Source organism: Vipera berus (assembly GCF_964194415.1).
Source record: "Vipera berus genome assembly, chromosome: 3".
NCBI classification, from domain to species: Eukaryota; Metazoa; Chordata; class Lepidosauria; order Squamata; family Viperidae; genus Vipera; species Vipera berus.
The window spans coordinates 217,244,287-217,265,060 of NC_138204.1; the positions used below are offsets into that span (position 1 = coordinate 217,244,287).

A 20,774-nucleotide genomic window follows, 5' to 3' on the forward strand; every position below is an offset into this window, starting at 1 on the left:
GTCTTGGCTTTTTTGGCAGCTGCAGCACACGGCTGGCTCATATTGAAGTGATTGTCTACTAAGACTCCGAGATCTCTCTCACAGTTACTACTATCGAGCAAGGTACCACCTATACTATACCTGTGCATTTGATTTTTCCTGCCTAAGTGTAGAACCTTACTTTTTTCACCATTGAATTTCATTTTGTTAGATAGTGCCCAGTGTATATATATATGTGTGTATGTGTATATGTGTGTGTACATGTATATATGTATGTGTATATACATAAAACCAACCATCCTGGAACGACTGCCTCTCTCGCCTCCCTCTTCCGTCCGGAGACCTTGGCCGTCTTCTGTCCTGGGGCTCCTCCCTCGGTAACCTTTGAGGGAGATTAAAGCAAACACGAGCAGCAGCCTGGCGGAAAGAGCAGGATGGAGCAGAGACATAATTACAGTGTACTCATATTTTAGAGACTTCCCCAAGGCAATCATTTCTTTGTGGGGACAAACAAGAAGCCTTTTGTTTTATGTATCTCCTGAGAATTAGGGCAGGCATATGTCAATCGAGATGGGTAGCCTTTTTACAGCCCAAGTTGCAATTTTTAATACACACACACTGTGGCACTGGGACACAATAGGTGGGTTGTGCCCATTAGCGTCAGATTGCTCTTTGGGGGGGGTTGGTCTGCCCTTTTCATTGATTAAAAATAGAAAAAGACGCTGCAAGGTGGTTATTGCCCATCGACACGTGGGTCGCCCTGCTGCAGCATGCTGTTTTTAGGATTGCACAACCCATTTGGGATTTTTCTTTGGCCCCTCTGAGGTTTCCCATCCCATTTATTCTGCCTGTGAAAAAGTAGGTGAGACAAAAGCCGTCACACGTTCCGCAAAGGCACGTCGTCACCGTGGGCCGTTTCTGGACCGCAGCTTGCTTTCACTTTTTCAGAGAATTGTCATCGTGTCCAAGATTTGATCTCTAATCCAGGGGTCCTCCACCGTGGCCACTTTAAGACTTGTGGACTTCAACTCCCAGAATTCCCTAGCCAGCTTTGCTGGCTGAGGAATTCTGGGAGTTGAAGGCCACCACGGTGGAGGACCACCGCTGTAATCCATCTGGACTCGTTTGGTTTGTTAACTGTCAAGTACAGGTGGCCCTCGACATATGGCCACAATTCAGCCCCAAATTTATGTTGCTAAGCGAGACAATTGTGAATTTTGCCCTGTTTGACCACCTGTCTTGCAGTTGTGAAGTTAGCAAAACAGTTGTTAAGTGAATCTGACTTCTCCCCATCGACTCTGCTTGTCAGAAGTTCACAAAAAAGGATCCCCTGACCCCGGGACACTCCAGCCGTTGTAACTATGAGTCAGGGGCCAAGTGCCTGAATTTGGATCCAGTGACCCCGGAGATGCTGCAACGGTTGTAAGTGTGAAAAATGGTCATAAGTCACTTTTTTGGGGGGTGCCATTGTAACTTCAAATGGTCACTAAATGAGCTGTTGTAAGTCGAGCAGTACATGTAGTCTGTTATTTTGAAATCAATGACACACAGAATCATAGAATCCTAGGGCTGAAAGGGACACCAGAGATCTTCTAGTCCAACCCCTCTGCTCAAGGCAGGAGACTCCATGCCATCCCGGTCAAACGGCTGTCCAATCTCTTCTTAAACAGCTCCAGTGATGGAGCAACCCACAACTCCAGGAATCCAACTGTTCCACCGATTAATTGTTCCCACCCTCCGTGCTTCCAGAAACAGCAGATGTGGGAGATATTCTTCATCCTAAAACATAGAACGTGGAATCCGAAGGTTGGAAGGGACCTTGAAAGTCTTCTAGTCCAGCCCCCAGGCGATCTTATTCCATCCTGGTCAAATGGTTGTCGAGTCTTTTTTTTTAAAACCTCCAGTGATGGAATACCCACAATTTTTGGAGGCAAGCTATTCCATTGATTAGGTGTTCTCACTTCAGGAAGTTCCTCCTTAATTCCAGGTTGCTTCTCTCCTTGATAAGTGGCGATCTGTTGATTCTTGTCCTGCCTTCAGGGGCTTTGGAGACTAAGTCACCCCCCCCTTCTCTGTGCCAGCAACTCAAGCACTGGAAGACAGTTATCCTGCTTCGACGACGTCTTAAATTCCAATTTTTCCCCCCAAGTTCTTTATCCGTTAGACCTAAAGAGATGAATCTCTGGTTTTATCTTTACATTCACTTTTAAGATTCTTCTGGATTAGGATACGAATCCTCCTCTAGTATTTCTCTGTACAACCCCCAGAATTCCTCGACCAGGCACGGCTGGCTCAGGAATTTATTTATTTATTTTTAATAGTTGTGAAGACTAACACGGGTCCACCGGTGGTAAAGTTGCCCAGCTCTCCTTTAGGGGAAGGAGTGGCGTTTCAGCGTGGAAGGAGTGTTAGTTTCTGGATCACGTTTTGGCTTATCTGGATGATAGATGGCTGGCCTTCATGAGGACTACTCACGTGACAGAAGCCAGGGGAGTTTCATCAGGAGGACTTTAAACTTAATCCTAGGAGGAGAGGTTGGAGACAAACAGGCCGGAATAATAGCTTGCTTTTAACAGGGTGTGTCAGGAGTGTTTGCCCTGCCAAGCTGGCCTTGGCTGATTTTAAAAGCTTAAGTTGGGCCTGGCTTGGCACCTATCCGAACGGGAGGCCACCAGGAAATGCAAAGGCTGTAGGCTAGATTCAGTACAGGTGGTCCCCGACTTACAACAATTCGTTTAGCAACTGTTCAAAGTGACAACGGTACTGAAAAAAGTGACCGATGACCGTTTCCCCCCACTTACGGCCGTTGCATCACCCCCAGGGTCACACGATCGAAATTCAGACAATTGGCAACTGGCTCGTAGTTATGACGGTAACAACGTCCCGGAGCTCACGTGACTTTCCCTTTTGCAACCATCTGGCTACAAAGTCGAGGAGGAATCCAGATTCACTTAACAGCCGTGTGACCAACTTATCCACTGCAGTGATTCGCTTAACGACTGTGGTGAGAAAGGTGGTGAAATGGGGCAAAACTCACTTAACAACTACAACTCACTAAGTGACTGAAATTTTGGGCTCCGTTGTGGTTGTACATCGAGGACTGCCTATTGGGGGACCTCTTCCGTCCCGCTGATTGTGCTGATGACCCGCGATGGACAAAAGGGGTCCAATTATAAATGGAATTCGAAGTCCCCCCCCCGAGAAACCTGAAAAAGGATGCAGGGAACAAGGATGGCCGTCCTGCTCAAGGGCTCCAGAGGCCCTGCACACCGAAGGGCAGAAGCAGCCGATGGCTGTAAGCCCAGGACTAGGCACAATTTCCTCCCTTGGTCTTGCTCCCTCTCCATCCTTCCCTTCATCTAGAATAAGGAATAAGAATAAGAATAAGGAATAAGAATGGAATGGAATAGAATAGAATAGAATAGAATAGAATAGAATAGAATAGAATAGAATAGAATAGAATAGAATAGAATAGAATAGAATAGAGTAGAGTAGAATAGAATAGAATAGAATAGAGCTGGAAGGGACCTTGGAGGTCATCTAGTCCAACCCCCTTCTCTGGCAGGAAACCTGGCCTATACCATTTCAGACAAATGGCTGTCCAGTCTCTTCTTAAAGACTTCCAGTGTTGGAGCATTCACAGCTTCTGGAGGCAGGTTGTTCCACTGTTTGATTGTTCTAACTGTCAGGAAGTTTCTCCTTAGTTCCAGGTTGCTTCTCTCCTTGACTAGTTTCCATCCGTTGCTTGTTGTCCTGCCTTCAGGCGCTTTGGAGAAGAGCTTGACTGCCTCTTCTTTGGGGCAGCCCCTGAGATACTGGAACAAGGCTATCCTGTCCCCCCTCATCCTTCCCTTCCTTAAATTACTAGACATTCCCAATTCCAGCAACTGTTGCTTGTACGATTTAGCCTCCAGTCCCCTGATCCACTTTGTTGCTCTGATTGCAGACGTAATCTCCCTGTGCCCATCCAGCGAGTCTCTCAGCCACAAACCACAGAAGCAAACCACCATAAGATGTTGTTACGATTGCACTCATTGTATCACCCATATTATCAGCCTTGTCTCTTTTTTTTTGTATCCCAACTGGGTTTATTTGATTTATTTTCATTGTTTCTGTCTTGGACCCCAGCATTTAAAGCATTGCTTTCCGTTCGACCCTTCACTGCATCACCCACATTCCTAAATATTATTTACAACATTTTCTTTCTTTGGTTCAACCCCCGATCATTTCATCACTTTTCTCTTCCTGAAGCCATCCTACTTCCACTCTCTTTTTCTTTTCTGTTCTTTTTTTCCTTTTCAAGATCCACTCTTCCCGCTGCCAAAGAAACCGGCTGACTCACATTCAGAAGCTCTGATCTTTCCTGGTATCCATTTCCAAATCTCTCCGTCTTTCGTCATAAACAATCAGATCTGTCATACTTTTAGATTGGCATTCCTCCCTTCGCTATGTGTGCGCATGAATGCACTTTAATATTCGAAACAAAGGCCTTTTTCTGTGCGGCTTCTCGTCCGTCAGCTTTCCCGTTCGTTCTTAGGTATCCATAAGCAGCCCAGCCCTGGGTTCTGTATTCCGGTCTTCCTCACATCCATCCAGTCGTGTCACTTAGTAAATAATTCCCCCCTTCCCCCCTCCCGCCCCCGGCCCAGATCTCGTTCACTTACGACGTGGCACAATTTTACCCCTTTTTGAGAAATCCACTTATTTGAAGATTTGTGGTTTCATGTGGATCCAGAATAGATGTGGGGTCCCTGATGACCTTATCTAGTTTGGAGATGAAACATCTGCAAGAAAAACCAAGCTCAGAGAACACCCAGGAAGGAAGGAAGGAAGGAAGGAAGGAAGGAAGGAAGGAAGGAAGGAAGGAAAGGAAAGGAAAGCAGGGAAGAAGGGAGAGGAAGGAAAGGAGGGAGGGAGGAAGGAAGGAAGGAAGGAAGGAAAGATGGGATGAAAGAAAGCAGAGAGGGAAGGGAAGGAGGGAGAGAGGGACGGAGGGAGAGTAAGGAAAGGAGGAAGGAAGGAAGGAAGGAAGGAAGGTAGGTTGGTTTCCTCTTTCAGAAATGGAGGTGAGCATCTTGTGTGCTGGCTAGTCTCACCCGGCATCTGGTCTGGCTAACGTGGGGTGGAGCAGTCTGCAGATCAGCACACTCTCTTAGCCCCTGCTGTCAACTATCATCTATCACTTGACAAGTGGCATGAATAAAGCACCAAGCCATCACAGGGTTGTGTTGTTCGGTGAACATGGCAGCTACGTCTCGTTAGCCTGGGTATAGCGTGTCGTGCAAAACCAAGCATCACGTCCCACCTTTGGAGGAGGAACCTGGCTTGCTATTCCAGACGTCACCGTAATGGACGACCACTTGTCTGAGATGGTGTATACTAGGCTCTCCTGCTTGAGCAGGGGTTGGACTAGAAGACCTCCAGGGTCCCTTCCAACTCTGTCCTTCTACTCTCATTTTCCTGAGAGGTAGGCTTGCTCTTCGGAGCTTGCTCCACCTCCACCAGGTGTGTCTGTGGGGCGCTGGCCCCTCCCCTGTGCCAAGGTGGCTTCCTGGCTGCCCACCGCGATCCTCCTCAGCCTTTTGCCAGGCTAATTAGCCGGCTAACGTGAGGCTGGGATGGACCACCAGGTTCCCTCCCCCCCCCCCGTCCTGGCAGGAGCTGAGAGGTGATTGGGGTGGGGTGGGCTGAGGCCGCTGCCGGCTGGCTCCTTCCAGAGCCGGCTTTTCTGCTTCTGCAGCCAGACTGCCTCCCTGTCTCGGAACAATTTGATTCAATTATTTAAAATAAATTTAAAAAGTCATATTAAGCTTTGTCATCTGCATTTTATGTTGCCCTTCCTTTAATTTCTTTGATATTAGTGCAACTCTTGTCCCCCAGTGAGTTGGCCCTGGCGAATTAGAATAGAGTAGGAGCTGGGAGGGACCTTGGAGGTCTTCTAGTCCAGCCCCCTGCTTAAGCAGGAGAACCTATACCATCTCAGACAAGGGACTGTCCAGTCTAGTCTCTTCTTAAAGACCTCCAGTGATGGAGCGCCCACGATTTCTGAAGGCAACTTCTGTTCCACTGGTTAATTGTCCTCACTGTCAGGAGGTTTCTCCTCAATTCCAGGTTGCTTCTCTCTTTGGTCAGTTTCCAACCATTGTTGCTTGTCTTTATTTCTGGAGCTTTGGAGAATAATGTGACCCCTTCCTTTTCTTTGTGGCAGCCCCTCAAATACTGGAAGGCTGCTATCGTGTCCCCCCTGGTCCTTCTTTTCTTTAGACCGGCCAAAACCAAGTCCTGCAGCCGTTCTTCGTATGTTTTATTCTCCAGGCCGTGGATCATCTTAGCTGCTCTTCTCTGGACTTTTTCCAAACTCTCAACATCGTTTTTGTCATATGGCAGGGGTCTTCAAACTTGACGGATTTCAGCTCCCAGAATTCCTCAACCAGGCACGCTGGCTGAGGAATTCTGGGAGTTGAAGTTCTCCAGAGTAGTCCTCCTCTTCCTCCTCCATTAAAAGCAAAAAAACCACACAAGACTCATAAGGTGGGAAGGGACCTGTCAGGTCTTCAGCTGCAAAGGAAAAGGGGAAAAAAGTGAAAATGAAGGAGGAATAATAACACCTACAGGCAGTCCCCCACTTACAACAGTTCATTTAGTGACTGAAGTCACAACAGCACCGAAAAACGTTGACTGATGGCCATTTTCCACACGTGCGGCCGTTGCAGCATCCCCGGGGTCAGGTGATCAAAATTCGGACGCTCGGCAACTGACTCCTATTAATGATGGGTACAGGGTCCCGAGGGTGTGTCTGTGTGTGTGTGTGTGACGTGATCCCCTTTTGTGACCTTCCAACGGAGGAAGCTAAATTCACTTAACGACCGTGTGACTAACTTGACCGCTGCAGTCTTTCTCGTAACCGCTGTGGCAAGAGAGGTCGTAAAATGGGACATAGTGCACTTAACAAATTGTCTCCCTCAGCAACAGGAATGTTGGGCTGGATTGTGGCCGTCAGTCGCGGACTGCCTGTTTTCGGAACATTGGCTCGGAGTCACCGATCGCCAATCCCTGTTTCCACGGGCAGAATCTCCTCGGTTTTCCGTACAGGATTTCAGGGCTGGGCTGTGCAGCTGCAGCCTGTTGCTGGGGCCGCAATGGTGCCTCAGCTGAGCGGACAAAATTGCAGGTTTTTGTGCACCGCAAGCTCCCTCCTGCTGCTGCTCCACGCCCTGGGCCAGGAGTAGGCCACCTCGGCTCTTTCAGGACTGGTGGACTTCAACTCCCAGAATTCCTGAGCCAGCCATGCTGAGGGGAAAGGGAGTTTCCAAGCTGAGCCAGGCTGGCTCAGGAATTCTGGGAGTTGAAGTCCAGGAGTCACGAAGGGGCCATAGTTCCCCCATGCTGGCTCAGGAATTCTGGGAGTTGAGGTCCATGAGTCATGAGGGGGCCATAGTTCCCCCATGCTGGCTCAGGAATTCTGGGAGTTGAAGTGCACAAGTCATGAAGGGGCCATAGTTCCCCCATGCTGGCTCAGGAATTCTGGGAGTTGAAGTCCACGAGCCATGAAGGGGCCATAGTTCCCCCATGCTGGCTCAGGAATTCTGGGAGTTGAAGTCCACCAGTCATGAAGGGGCCATAGTTCCCCCATGCTGGCTCAGGAATTCTGGGAGTTGAAGTCCACCAGTCATGAAGGGGCCATAGTTCCCCCATGCTGGCTCAGGAATTCTGGGAGTTGAAGTCCACGAGCCATGAAGGGGCCATAGTTCCCCCATGCTGGCTGAGGAATTCTGGGAGTTGAAGTCCACAAGTCATAAAAGGGACATAGTTCCCCCACACTGGCTGAGGAATTCTGGGAGTTGAAGTCCACGAGTCATGAAGGGGCCATAGTTCCCCCACGCTGGCTGAGGAATTCTGGGAGTTGAAGTCCATGAGTCCTGAAGGGGCCATAGTTCCCTCATGTTGGCTGAGGAATTCTGGGAGTTGAAGTCCACAAGTCATGAAGGGGCCATAGTTCTCCCATGGTGGCTGAGGAATTCTGGGAGTTGAAGTCCACGAGCCATGAAGGGGCCATAGTTCCCCCATGCCGGCTCGGGTCATAAAAGAGCCAAGGTTGCCTACTCCTGCCCTGGGCTGTTACTTCCTTGGCAAAAGGTCTCAGTTTGTTGCGGGTACAACAGACAGTTGTGTCTAAGATTGTGTCTTTGCCTGTTTGTTTAGTTTCTCAGTTCAATCCAGGTAAAGTTCCTGGCGTCCTTCCCTGTAAACGCTGACAACCAACAACTACCAGCTAACTCCAGCTGCCCTGGAGCTTCCTGCAGTTTCAGCTACTTGTAAGGAAGGCAGGCTGGAGTCAAGGTCTCTCACTCTGAGTCAAGGTCAGGGGTGGGCAGGCATGGCCCCTTGATGACTTCAACTCCCAGAACTCCCCAGCCTGCCACGCTCAGGAATTCTGGAAGTTGAACTCCACCGGTAGTGAAGGGGCCATATTTGCCCACCCCTGATCTAGGTGAAAGTTTGGTTTGGGACACTCTTGGGGTTTAACAGAATAACAGACTTGGCAGGGACCCTGCAGGTCATCTAGTCCAACCCCCTGCTCAGGAAGGAAATCCTATCCCATTCCAGACAAATGGTTGTCCAGTCTCTTCTTAAAAGCCTCCAATGATGGAGCACCCACAACTTCTGGAGGCAAAGCTGTTCCACTGATTAATTGTTCTGTTAGGAAGTTCTTCCTTAATTCTAGGTTGCTTCTCTCCTTGATTAGTTTCCATCCGTTGCTTCTAGTTCTGCCTTCAGGAGATTTGGAAAATAAGTTGAACACACACACACACAGACACAAACACACACACACACATCTTTGGGGCAGCCCCTGAGATACTGGAAGACTGCTATCCTGTCCCCCCTGGTCCTTCTCTTCGTTAAACTAGAGACATACCCAATTCCAGCAACCGTTCCTCCTATGTTTTAGCCTCCAGTCCCCTTATCATCTTTCTTGCTCTTCTCTGTACTCTTTCTAGAGTCTCAACATCTTTTTTACATCGTGGTGACCAAAACTGGATGCAGTATTCCAGGTGTGGCCTTACCAAGGCATTGTAAAGTGGTATTAACACTTCACCTGATCTTGATTCTATCCCTACCCCCTAGTTCAGGTGTGGGCCCGACTTGTTCTTGTGCACCACTAGTAAGGATATTGTCAGGTTCCAACAGTATAATTGCCCTGGTCTAGATTGAACCATAACAGTCGGGTTTTATTTTGGCATCTAGTTTCTCAAATATTGTGATATGAAACTGGAGATGAATCCACTCCAGATGCCCCCATGACCAACAGAACATGCAGTGTGCCACCCCTGCAGGGAAGGTTAGAGCATAGAATAACAGAGTTGGAAGGGACCTCGGAGGTCTTCTAGTCCAACCCTCTGCTCAGTCAGGAGAACCTCCTATACCCGTGGTGGCGAACCTATGGCACGGGTGCCACAGGTGCCACGCAGAGCCCCCTCTGTGGGCATGCGTGCCGTCGCCCCAGTCCTAGGCCTTCAGATGGGTTTTATAAAACCTTTGCGCTTTAGGCTTCCGCCGCCATGTGCAAAAAAAAAAGGTTCACTCAATCAATCAATTTCAACTTCTCGCGGGGGAAAAAAAGATGTCGGAAAGTTGGAATTGATTGATTGAACTTTTTAGTCCCACCCAGTCTGCCGTTACCACCGCAGCCATGCCCACCCAATGGGCCACGCCCACCCTGCACCCAACAATACATAAGTGGGTTTTGGGTTGCAGTTTGGGCACTCGGTCTCTTAAAGGTTCGCCATCACTGCCCTAGGCCATCTCAGACAGGGGGCTGTCCAGTCTCTTCTTGAAAGCCTCCAGTGATGGAGCACCCACAACGTCCGGAGGCAACTTCCGTTGCACTGGTTAATTGTAAAGGGAAGGGCAGAGAGACCCCAGAAAGTTCCATATGCAGGACAATGTTAAACTCCTGGATTTTTGTTTTAGTTGAGGAGAGGTAAGAAGAAATCCGTGTGGAAAACAGGCAAAACACAATAGTCAAAGTAACTGCCCAGGCTCAATCGGAACCCGTGTCTTCCGATCTAGGAGGAATGTCACCACCCAGAAGGGCAAGTAGCTGAAAGATCTGAATCAGCATTGCGCAATCTTGGCAACTTCAAGACTTGTGGACTTCCAATTCCCAGAATTCCCCAGCCAGCAAGGGATTGTTTGCCGGGAAGTTTTCCCACCCAAACATGGGACGGGAAAGCATGCGCATTGGTTAAGGGCAGCATTGCAGGCGCTGCCCACAGCCGGGAGCTCGATCCTGACGGGGCTCAAGGTTGACTCAGCCTTCCATCCTTCTGCGGTTGGTAAAATGAGGACCCAGGTTGTTGGGGGGCAAGATGCAAATAAGGCTTTGACGGTGACAACTGCCCAGAGAATGCTGTGAAGCGCTATAGGGGGACCTGTTGAATAATTCCCACAGCACCGTCTCATCTTCTCGTCTTTCCTACTATCTTCACCTCTTGGTTTCTTACGATTTATCAGCTGTTTGTAACTTATGATTAATGATTGTCACTGCAATAATAATAATAATAATAATAATAATAATAATAATAATAATAATAATAATAATAAGAAGAAGAAGAAGAAGAAGAAGAAGAAGAAGAAGAAGAAGTAGTTGGAAGGGACCTTGGAGGTCATCTAGTCCAACCCCCTGCTCAGGCAGGAAACCCTATACCATTTCAGGCAAATGGCTGTCCAGTCTCTTCTTAAAAACTTCCAGTGTTGGAGCACTCACAGCTTCTGGAGGCAGGTTGTTCCACTGGTTGATTGTTCCAACTGTCGGGAAGTTTCTCCTTAGTTCCAGGTTGCTTCTCTCCTTGACTAGTTTCCATCCGTTGCTTCTTGTCTTGCCTTCGGGTGCTTTGGAGAATAGCTTGACTCCCTCTTCTTTGGGGCCGCCCCTGAGATACTGTAGCACAGCTATCATGTCCCCCCTCGTCCTTCTCTTCATTAGACTAGACATTCCCAATTCCAGCAACCGTTCCCTGTATGTTTTAGCCTCCAGTCCCCTGATCCTCTTTGTTGCTCTTCTCTGCACTCTTTCCAGAGTCTCAACATCTTTTTTACATCGTGGTGACCAAAACACCATGCAGGATTCCAGGTGTGGCCTCACCAAGGCCTTGTAAAGTGTCCTAGGACCTGTTACTTGCTATTTATATGTACACTGAGAGCTTGTGCTCCAGAGATAAATTCCTTGTGTGTCTGATCACACTTGGCCAATAAAGAATTTTATTCTCTTCTAATTGCATTCCATTCCATCTGTTCTGTTCTCTTCTGTTCTGTTCTGCTTCACTCCACTCCATTCTGTTCCATCTGTTCTGTTCTGTTCTGTTCTGTTCTGTTCTATTCCATTCTATATTCTATATTCTATATTCTATATTCTATATTCTATATTCTATATTCTATATTCTATATTCTATATTCTATATTCTATATTCCATTCCATTCTATATTCTGTTCTGTTCTGTATTCTATGTTCTGTTCTGTTCTGTTCTGTTCCCTAGTCCAGTCCAAGTCCAGTCTAAATGCTCTGGCTGAATGCTCTTTTCCCGCAGCAGGGGGGGCCTGGCCTGGAGAGCCCCTCACCTGAGACCTGTTTTTCTTTCTACAGTTCAGCAGCTCCTTCAGAGCGGCATCAGCCCCAACCTGTGCAACGAGGACGGACTGACCGCCTTGCACCAGGTGAGCCCAGGGCTTCTTTCGGGCTGTCCTCCCTCCTCCCACCTCCTGGGCCTGAGGCCGGGGGCTTTTCGCTCTCCCCATAGCAGAGCCGCCCCCCCCTGCCTGGTGGAGCCCCAGCACCCCGGCCCACAGCCGGAGCCGGAATGGCGGACCTGGAGATCTGGAGGGGGAGGCCGCCTCCTAAGCTGTCAGGTCAGGGCTGGGGGGGGGCTTGGGAATGAGGTGCCGGGGGGGGCCCTCACGACCGCCTTGCTCAGCAGCGGGCATCTCGTAAGTCAAGGACTGCCTGCAGTTTGCAAATCAGAGCCGGAAAGTCCGTCCTGGAGGCCGGATCCTCCTGGGCCCCTTTTGGCCTCTAACTTGTGTCCCCTCACAGGCAGTCCCCGACTTACAACATCTCACTTAGCGACCGTTCTAAGTTACAGCGTCACTGAAAAAAGTGACCCACGAGATCGCCTTTTGTGCCCTTCTGGCAAGCAAAGCCGGTGGAGGAGCCAGACTCACTTAGCGACCTTAATGGCCGCAGTGATTCACTTAATAGCCGTGGCAAAGAGAGGTGGTAATACAGGGCAAAACTCACTCCACAAACGTCTCACTTAGCAACGTAAACTGTGGGCTCAGTTGTTACTCGAGGGCTACCTGTATTTGACCGAGACCCCCTCCTCGTCCTCCTTCCTCACCTGCCCTCCCCCTGTTCTCTCCCCCTCCCGCCCCTCCCTCCCTTCCGTGGGGAGGCCACGTTGTGGGTCCCTTCCTGGCGTTGCGGAAGTCATCTCGGGAAGAGGGTTGAGCCGCTGCTGCCGCCGCTGCTTCTTCTGCAGGGGCCGAAGGGCCTCCGGGCTCAGCCGGACGCGGGACGGGCCCGAATCCCACCTTTCCCAGGAGCCGCTTTCCCCCTCCCGCTTTGCTCTTTCCCGTTGTGGGGTTGTAAACCTTCCTGGCGGTTCTGCCACTGTGTTCAGTAAATACACAACGCGGCTCCGAGCGCAAAGTTCAGTCCCCAGAGGGCCCAGACCCACCTTTTCTTCTCAGAGCAGGAGGTCATAGGTAGAACAGCTCGCTTAGTCACTGGAAAAAGTGACTTACGACCATTTTTCACACTTACGACTGTTGCAGCGTCCCCTTTTGGTCACCCGATCAGAATTCAGAGGCTTGGCAACCGGCTCGTATTTATGACGGTTGCGGCGTCCCGGGCGGGGGTGTGTGGTGGTCACGTGGTCCCCATTTGCAACCTTCTGACAAGCAAAGTCAGTTGTTCACTGAACAACTCTGTTACTAACTTAACAACCGCGGTGATTCGCTTAACAACTTAACAAGAAAGGTTGTAAAATGGGGCAAAATTTCCCCAGCAACCATCCCGCTTAGCGACATAAATTTTATAGGCCTGATTGTGGTCATACGTTGAGGACTGCCTGTCTACACCGATGGCAAAGGAGGCTGGGCACCGTCTGCTCATTGGAAAGACCAGCCCAGGAAAGGCAAACTTCTTTTATTCAATTTATTTCCTCCCAAAGCGGCTCCGGGCGGCTGGGGCCCGTTTCAGCGGATCCTCCGGTTGGAGTTTCGTCCCTGCGACGCAATCTCCATCCTGGCTGGCCTTTCGGCCGCTGAAGGCGCCAAGCCGTGCTGCGCTGATGGGCCCTGCTGAAGGCGGAGAGCGGGGCCAGGGCACGTCAGGCGCAGGGCATCCTCGCTGAGGGCCCCTGCCTGGTTTCGCTTTGCGTCAGTCCCTGCGAAATTGGTCTTGAGGTCCAGCCTCTTGCGTGGGGCTCGAGGTCGAGGTGAATCTGTCCTGGCCGTTCAGGTGTGGCCTGAACAGGAAAGCAAAACGGAGGCTCTGCCGCTTTCAAGGCCTCTGAGTCTAGGGAGCCGGACGTTACAGGTGGTCCTCGACGTACGACCACAGTTCTGTTGCTAAGCAAGACCGTTGCTATAGGCACGTCGTTAAGCGAATCATTGCAATTGTAAAGTTAGGAACACGGTTGTTAAGTGAATCTGACTTTGTTGGTCAGAAGGTCACAAAAGGGGTTCGCCGGACCCCGGGACACGGCAACCGTCATAAATACGAGTCAGTGGCCAGGACGGCTGAATTTTGATCACGTGACCACGGGGGGACGCTGCAACGGCCGTAAGTGTGAAAAACGGTCCTAGGTCACTTTTTCCAACGGTCGCTGAATGACTGCCAAGGACCGCCTGTAGCGCAGGGCTGTCAAACTGCATCGTAGCAAAACCGCGCACACATACACACACCCGTTGCCGGCAGTGGGGAAAAAGCCGCAATACGCCACGACGTGTCACGTGACGTTGTGAGTGTGACCCCCCTGTTGTAGTGGGAAGCCAGCAGGGCGGATGAGTGGGGAAAGGCTTAGGGGCGGCCGGGGCTGCTCCCCCCTCGGCAGCCTTGCGGCCGTCGGAGTCTTCCTGCCCCAGCCCACGGCCGATGCCTCTTGGGGCACCCCCGTCTGCCCCCCCCAAACAGGCCTTCCTCCCGTCTCCCCAGTGCTGCATTGACAACTACGGGCGGATCGTGGAGCTGCTGCTGGAAGCCGGGGCCGACGCGAACGCCTGCGACAGCGAGCTCTGGACCCCGCTGCACGCCGCCGCCACCTGCGGGCACCTGCCCCTGGTGGGGCTGCTGATTGAGAGGTAGGAGCCGCCCCTTTGAAGGCTGGGGGGGTCTTTGAGGGTCTCCGCTGGCTCTTGGAGTCAGGCCGGCCTGGCCCCCGAGGGCCATCATGCCGGGCAGGCACCTCTTGGTGGTGGCTTAGGGGTCGTTTCGGCAATTCCATGGATTTTGCGAATAATGCAAAGTTGGCTGGTTTGTTCTTCAGCCGCTGAGTCAGGCAGGAGCCTTTGGCCCAGTTCCTCCCCTCCTTTGTTATCTTTATGAACAACTCAAGGCAGCAGTCAAGCCTGACCTTCCTCCCTCTTCCTGTTTCTCCCCAAACAACAACCCAGTGAGGGGAGATGAGGGGAGAGAGGAGGAATGGCCCAGAGTCACCCGGCCGGCTTTCAGGCCTAAGGCGGGACTAGAACTCACCGTCTCCTGGCGATTGGCCCAGAGTCACCCAGCCGGCTTTCAGGCCTAAGGCGGGACTAGAACTCACCGTCTCCTGGCGATTGGCCCAGAGTCACCCGGCCGGCTTTCAGGCCTAAGGCGGGACTAGAACTCACCGTTTCCTGGCGATTGGCCCAGAGTCACCCAGCCGGCTTTCAGGCCTAAGGCGGGACTAGAACTCACCGTCTCCTGGCGATTGGCCCAGAGTCACCCGGCCGGCTTTCAGGCCTAAGGCGGGACTAGAACTCACCGTCTCCTGGCGATTGGCCCAGAGTCACCCGGCCGGCTTTCAGGCCTAAGGCGGGACTAGAACTCACCGTCTCCTGGCGATTGGCCCAGAGTCACCCGGCCGGCTTTCAGGCCAAAGGCGGGACTAGAACTCACCGTCTCCTGGCGATTGGCCCAGAGTCACCCGGCCGGCTTTCAGGCCAAAGGCGGGACTAGAACTCACCGTCTCCTGGCGATTGGCCCAGAGTCACCCGGCCGGCTTTCAGGCCAAAGGCGGGACTAGAACTCACCGTCTCCTGGCGATTGGCCCAGAGTCACCCAGGTGGCTTTCATGGCTAAGGCGGGACTAGAACTCCCTCCCTCCTGCCCTGACCACTAGGCCAGGCAACCACCTGGATGAGACCATCCCTTGTCATTAGCACTTGGCACTTAGACTCATATCCCTCTTCAGCCCCCTCTAAGTGGTTGGCAGAGCCAGCCTCTTGCCCCCAGCGATCTGAGTCCACCTTGAGCCGGTCAGGATCGAACTCCTGACCGTGGGCAGAGTCAGCCTGCAACGCCGCCTTCTGGCCGCTGCGCCACCAGGGCTCCCTAAGCCTTTCCTTTAAGCACTGGGGGTGGTCCTGCTCTCCCCACCGCCCTTTCCTCGCTTGGGGGGCACAGAGTCTCTGATGGTCTTCCTCTCGAGTTTAAAGAAGCACCTCCACATTGACCCCCCCACCGCATTCCCTTGGGCAAGGAGAAGAGGGCGCCTGGCTTTTTCCCCCCAGGGCTTTTTAGCCAGTCGGTAGGACTTGCGGCCTTCGCTCTGCGCACGTCATCCCAAAGGACGGAGAGCGTCACATCCTGTCCCCAGATCTAAGCCCGGGCAGGGGGACGCGTCGTAGGACACCCCCCCCAACGGGGCCATGGCCAAAGAAGTCTGAGCCGCAGAGATTCCCGCTGCTTTTCTTGCCAGTGAGGAAGGGGTCCCTGGCCCTCTTTGGGCAGTGGGGGGAGACCCCAGAGGGAAGAGCAGCGTGATGGCTTTAGAGCAGGGGTCCCCAACCCCCGGGCCCTGGACCGGTACTGGGTCGTGGCATGCCAGCAACTGGTCCACGCAAACAAGCAAAGCCCTATCCGCGGATGCGGGCAGCATGCAAAACCAGCTCCCCCCCTCTCCCCATGGAACCGGTGCCCCAAAGGTTGGGGGCCTCTGCTTTAGAGTGTTACAAGAGTTCCTTTAGTGAGGAAAGGGACCTAGGACCGTTTTCCAGGATTGTTGCGGCATCCCCAGGCTTGTGTGATCGGAACTCAGATGCTCGGCAATTAACTCACACTTACGACGGTTGCAGTGTCCTGGGGTGTGTGTCACGCGATCCCCTTTTGCGGCCTTCCGACAACCAAAGTCAATGGGGAAGCCGGATCCACTTAAGAGCGGTATTCCCGATTTAGCCGTTGCCGTGATTCACTTAACAACAGTGGCCAGGAAGGTTGCAACATGGGGGCAAAACTCACTTAACGAAGTGTCTCACTTAGCAACAGAACTGTTTGGGTCCGCTGTGGTCGTAAGCCCAGCCCTGCCTGCACCGCATTATTTTAATATTGCCAAGGTTGCAGGTATTGCTGTTTTTAAGAAGAGACCGGACAGCCGTTTGTCTGAAATGGCCGTAGGGTCTCCTGCCTGAGCAGGGGGTTGGACTAGATGACCTCCCAGGTCCCTTCCAACGCTGTTATTATTATTGCGGTCTTTGCACTGCGATCTTTACTGCAATCCTGACGTCACAATATGATAGTATTGTGACAATGCGTCATTGCATGATTTTTAAATGATTTATCCTGACAGCAGCATCCTGGTTTGGGCGGGGGGGGGGTTGTGGGGCGAGACCCCTCCTCCCTGCAGCCTTCTCCCTCTCCTGCTTCCGTCGGCAGATGGCAGAGCCGGCCTTGCCAGTGGCTCCTCTTCCTCGGCCGGCCGGCCTGGCGCCCAGCAGGGGGAAGGACCAGGCGCCGTCTCAGCCACCCTGCAGGGGAGGGAGGGAAACCGGACCCCCTGCCAGCCAGCCAGCTCTGGGATCAAAATAGCTCCGGGTGTCCGTTACCCTCGCACCCCCCCAGCGGGCAGCAGGCAGTCTTGGCAGCAGCCAGCGTCACCCGCCTGTCTCCCCCCTCCCCTTTTTCCTCCAGAGGGGCCAACCTGCTTGCCGTCAACTCGGATGGAAACATGCCGTACGACCTGTGTGAGGATGAGGCCTCGCTGGACTACCTGGAAGCAGCCATGGCTGAGCGAGGTGAGGGGGCTTCCTGCCTGGGCTCGGCCTGCCTTGCCCCCTTTCAAGGGGGAGGAGGGGTCGTGGGACCCTCCCTGCCTCCCTCCCGCAGAGCTGCTCCCGGCCAAGGAGGTTCTGGCTTGGCTGACCTGTCACGAGCCGGGGCTGGGCAGCCTGCAGGGGTGGGGTGGGGGTGTGTGGTGGAGGCAGCGGCCCTTCAGCAGCCCCCCCAGCCCCAAATCTGGACAGAGGCACCACGATGACGGAGGAGGAGAAGCCGAGGGCTCCACGGGACTCTCTGAGCTGGCTGCTTTTCTTGCAGACGTTTCATTTCCCAAACTAGGTAACCTTGTCAGGGCTAATAGAGGGTGGGGATTCTCCTGCTTTTTGTACATAAACTTAACTCGTTTATCTACTCGCTAGTATATGAAAATGAGAGCAAACCTTTCTGCCTCCTAGCACTGAGGATGGTGTTAGCTAGTTTGGGTCATGAGACGTCTGCAAGGAAGCCAGCCAGCTCAGAGAGCACCCAGGACCCCACAGTCCTCCTCCTTCCTCCCCCTCCTCCTCCTCCTCCTCCTCCTCCTCCTCCTCCTCCTCCTCCTCCTTGGAGCCCACTCCCTCCTAGCACTGATTATACGACTTAGTTGGGTCATGAGACGTCTGCAAGGAAGCCAGCCAGCTCAGAGAGCACCCAGGACCCCACAGTCCTCCTCCTTCCTCCCCCTCCTCCTCTTCCTCCTTCTCCTCCTCCTCCTCCTCCTCCTCCTCCTCCTCCTCCTCCTCCTCCTCCTCGGAGCCCACTCCCTCCTAGCACTGATTATACGACTTAGTTGGGTCATGAGACGTTTGCAAGGAAACCAGCCAGCTCAGAGAGCAGCACCCAGGACCCCGCAGTTCCACCCTGAGCTGCGGATATCCTCCTTTTTTGGAAGAAGCAGCCGCTTCTTGGCCTCCTCGTAAGCGGAGGAGGGCCCCTCTTCTGAGCCCAAAGGGCATCTGCATCAAAACGTGGTCCGTTCTTTGCCCCCCCTCCCTGCCCCCCCCCCAGCGTCCATCCCGGATCTTCGCTTTCCTCCCCCCCCCGCTTCCTCCCCTCCCGGGTCCCTTCTCTTGATCTCCTCGGACCCCCTGGAGTCGGGCAGGGCTGGGCTGCTCCGCCGGGGACCCCCAGCCTTGCCCCCTGCCTCCCCCAGGGGGGGCTGCTGCTTGCCTCCCGGCAGGTGCTTCAAGCCCAAGACCCCCCCTCCCCTCCCCTCCCCCAGGAGAGCAACCTGAAGCCAAAGGCCCCAGAAGGAGGGAGGAATAGTTCTCACACACACAACACACACACACACAAACACACACACAGAGGCAGGAGGCAAGAAGCAGGAATACACCTATGGCTAAACTGGTTCATATTGGTGCTGTTCCACAATGGAGTCCCCAGGACAGGCCCTCGGGGGACTCGGCTGCCCTTTCTTCTTGAGGGCCCTGGCCTCTTTGGGGTGGGGGGGCTTGACCTCTGCATCCAGCGGGGGGGGTTTCTCGGCCCCCCCTCCTTGTTGGGCAGCCGGACCCCCCTCCCCCCTCTGTGCTGAACCAAAGCAGGTCAGCCTGCGTCTTTCCTCCTGCCCCAGCCTCCCCCTCTGGCGTTCCCACCCCTTCGCCCCCCCCCACTCTTTCTTGGCCCCAGCAGCCCCCCCTTCCCCTAAGTATCCTCTTTGTAGGCCCACAGGGGGTTCTCCATCGTCCAGGTCTGGGTTCAAGAGGCGAGCGGAATTTCCTGGGTTTTTCCTCGAAGACGTTTCCCTTCTCCTCCCAAACGCTTCTCCACTGCTGGGTGAATCCTTCCCGCTCTGAGGAAGCTTCTTGGATGAGCGAGTGAAATGTTTTCAAGGAAAAAAACCCTCCCGAAGAGCAAAATCAGTGGGGACAACCTCCGTGGGGGGCAGCCTCGGGTCGCCGCCTTGCCCTGGACCAGGAGTCCCCATGTTTGGGCACTTCGTGACTTGTGGACTTCAACTCCCAGAATTCCTCAGTCAGCGTGGCTGGCTGAGGAGTTCTGGGAGTTGAAGTCCACAAGTCACAAAGTGGCCAAGCTTGGGGACCCCTGCCCTAGACGGCAGAAAGGGGGCAGCTGGAGCCCCGGAGGGGGCCGGTCCCTCTCCGGAGGGGGCTGGCGTGGCTGCTCCCCGCTTTTCCGACTGGCAGCTGCCCTCTCTCCCCTTAGAGATCACACAGGCCAGCATTGAGGAGGCCCGCTCGGCGGTGGAGCGCACCCTGGTGACGGACATCCGGCGGTTGGTGAGAGAAGGGGCTGATCTGAACGCCCCCCTGGACCACAAGGCCACCCTGGTGAGAGGAACCCGGGACCCTGGCAGGACTTTGGGGGTGGAGAAGCCCTCCTGGGTTCCCTTCCTTCCTTCCTTCCTTCCTTCCTCATTTGCTTCCTCCCTTCCTCCCTCCTTTTGCATCTCTTTCCTTTCCCATCTTTTTCCTCCCTCCCTCCCTCCTTCCCTCCCTCCCTCCCTCCCTCTCTCTCTCCTTTTGCATCTCTTTCCATCCTTTCCCATCTCTTTCTTCCCTCCCTCCCTCCCTCCCTTCCTTTCCTTCCTCCCCTCCCTCCCTCCCTCCCTTCCTTCCTTCCTTCAGTCCTTCCTTCCTTCCTTCTGTCCCCAAAGCTTTCTCTGCAAAACATCTGTGCTTTCTTTCCTTCTGAGATGGCGGCCCGATGCGCAGGCCCCCGGGACTCGGCCCGCCCCAGCGTGGCCTTGCGAGGCCCCCCGTGTGGCTCAGGTGAGGCCCGGCCACCTGCCCGCCCGCCCCCGTGCCCCCCGCCCTCCCCAGAGGCTCAGCCTCCCCTTTCCCTGCCCCACAGCTGCACATCGCTTCAGCCAACGGCTACTTGGAGGCTGCCGAGCTCTTGATAGAACATCAGGCCAGCCTGAGCGCCAGGGACCACGACGGCTGGCAGCCCCTCCATGCCGCCGCTTGCTGGGGCCAGGTGAGTCGCCCCGACGCCCCCTCGGAGCCCTCCCAGGACCCAGCCAGCCCGGGGGGTGGGGGGTGGGGCTCTTTTCAGCAGTTGTGGGTCAGAAGGCTCCACTGGGTCCAGGCCCCCCATTCTCTGAGGTTGGCTCTCCCCTTCCTACCCGGCCTGGGGGGCTCCCTCCCCGCCCTTGTCCGGCTGACCCCTTGTTCTGCGGCCGACAGATCCCCTTGGTGGAGCTGCTGGTGGCCCACGGAGCAGATCTCAACGGGAAGTCGGTCTTGGAGGAGAGCCCGCTGGGTGAGCAAGAGGAGAGGGAGGGAGGGGCAGACCTCGGCCTCCCCCCTGGAGCTTCGGGCAGGCTCAGCGGCCCCCCAAGCAGGCCAGGGCTGGGCTCTTAAGCACTGCAGGGCCTCCCTTGATAAGACGCGCGCCCACCTTCTGCTAGGGTCGGCCCTCAGCTGTGGTGCAGGAGGGAAAATGCCAATGGAAGGAGATCTGTGTAGCTCGGGGTGGAACTGGGGAGTCCCGGGGGGTCTCTGAGCTGGGCGGTTTCCTTGAGGACGTTTCAGGA

General features: G+C 53.8%; 1 protein-coding gene across 3 annotated transcripts in view; it reads left to right on the plus strand.

The window, feature by feature from the left end:
* Positions 1–20,774, plus strand: part of PPP1R16A (protein phosphatase 1 regulatory subunit 16A) — a 43,164-nt gene that overhangs the window by 18,118 nt on the left and 4,272 nt on the right. For all 3 annotated transcript variants that reach the window (XM_081325345.1, XM_081325347.1, XM_081325346.1), the window contains exons 3-8: positions 11,624–11,694; positions 14,195–14,340; positions 17,147–17,250; positions 19,442–19,566; positions 20,090–20,215; positions 20,425–20,500. In XM_081325345.1, coding sequence (XP_081181471.1) covers positions 11,624–11,694; positions 14,195–14,340; positions 17,147–17,250; positions 19,442–19,566; positions 20,090–20,215; positions 20,425–20,500 — 648 coding nt within the window. The remainder of the gene's footprint in view (positions 1–11,623; positions 11,695–14,194; positions 14,341–17,146; positions 17,251–19,441; positions 19,567–20,089; positions 20,216–20,424; positions 20,501–20,774) is intronic.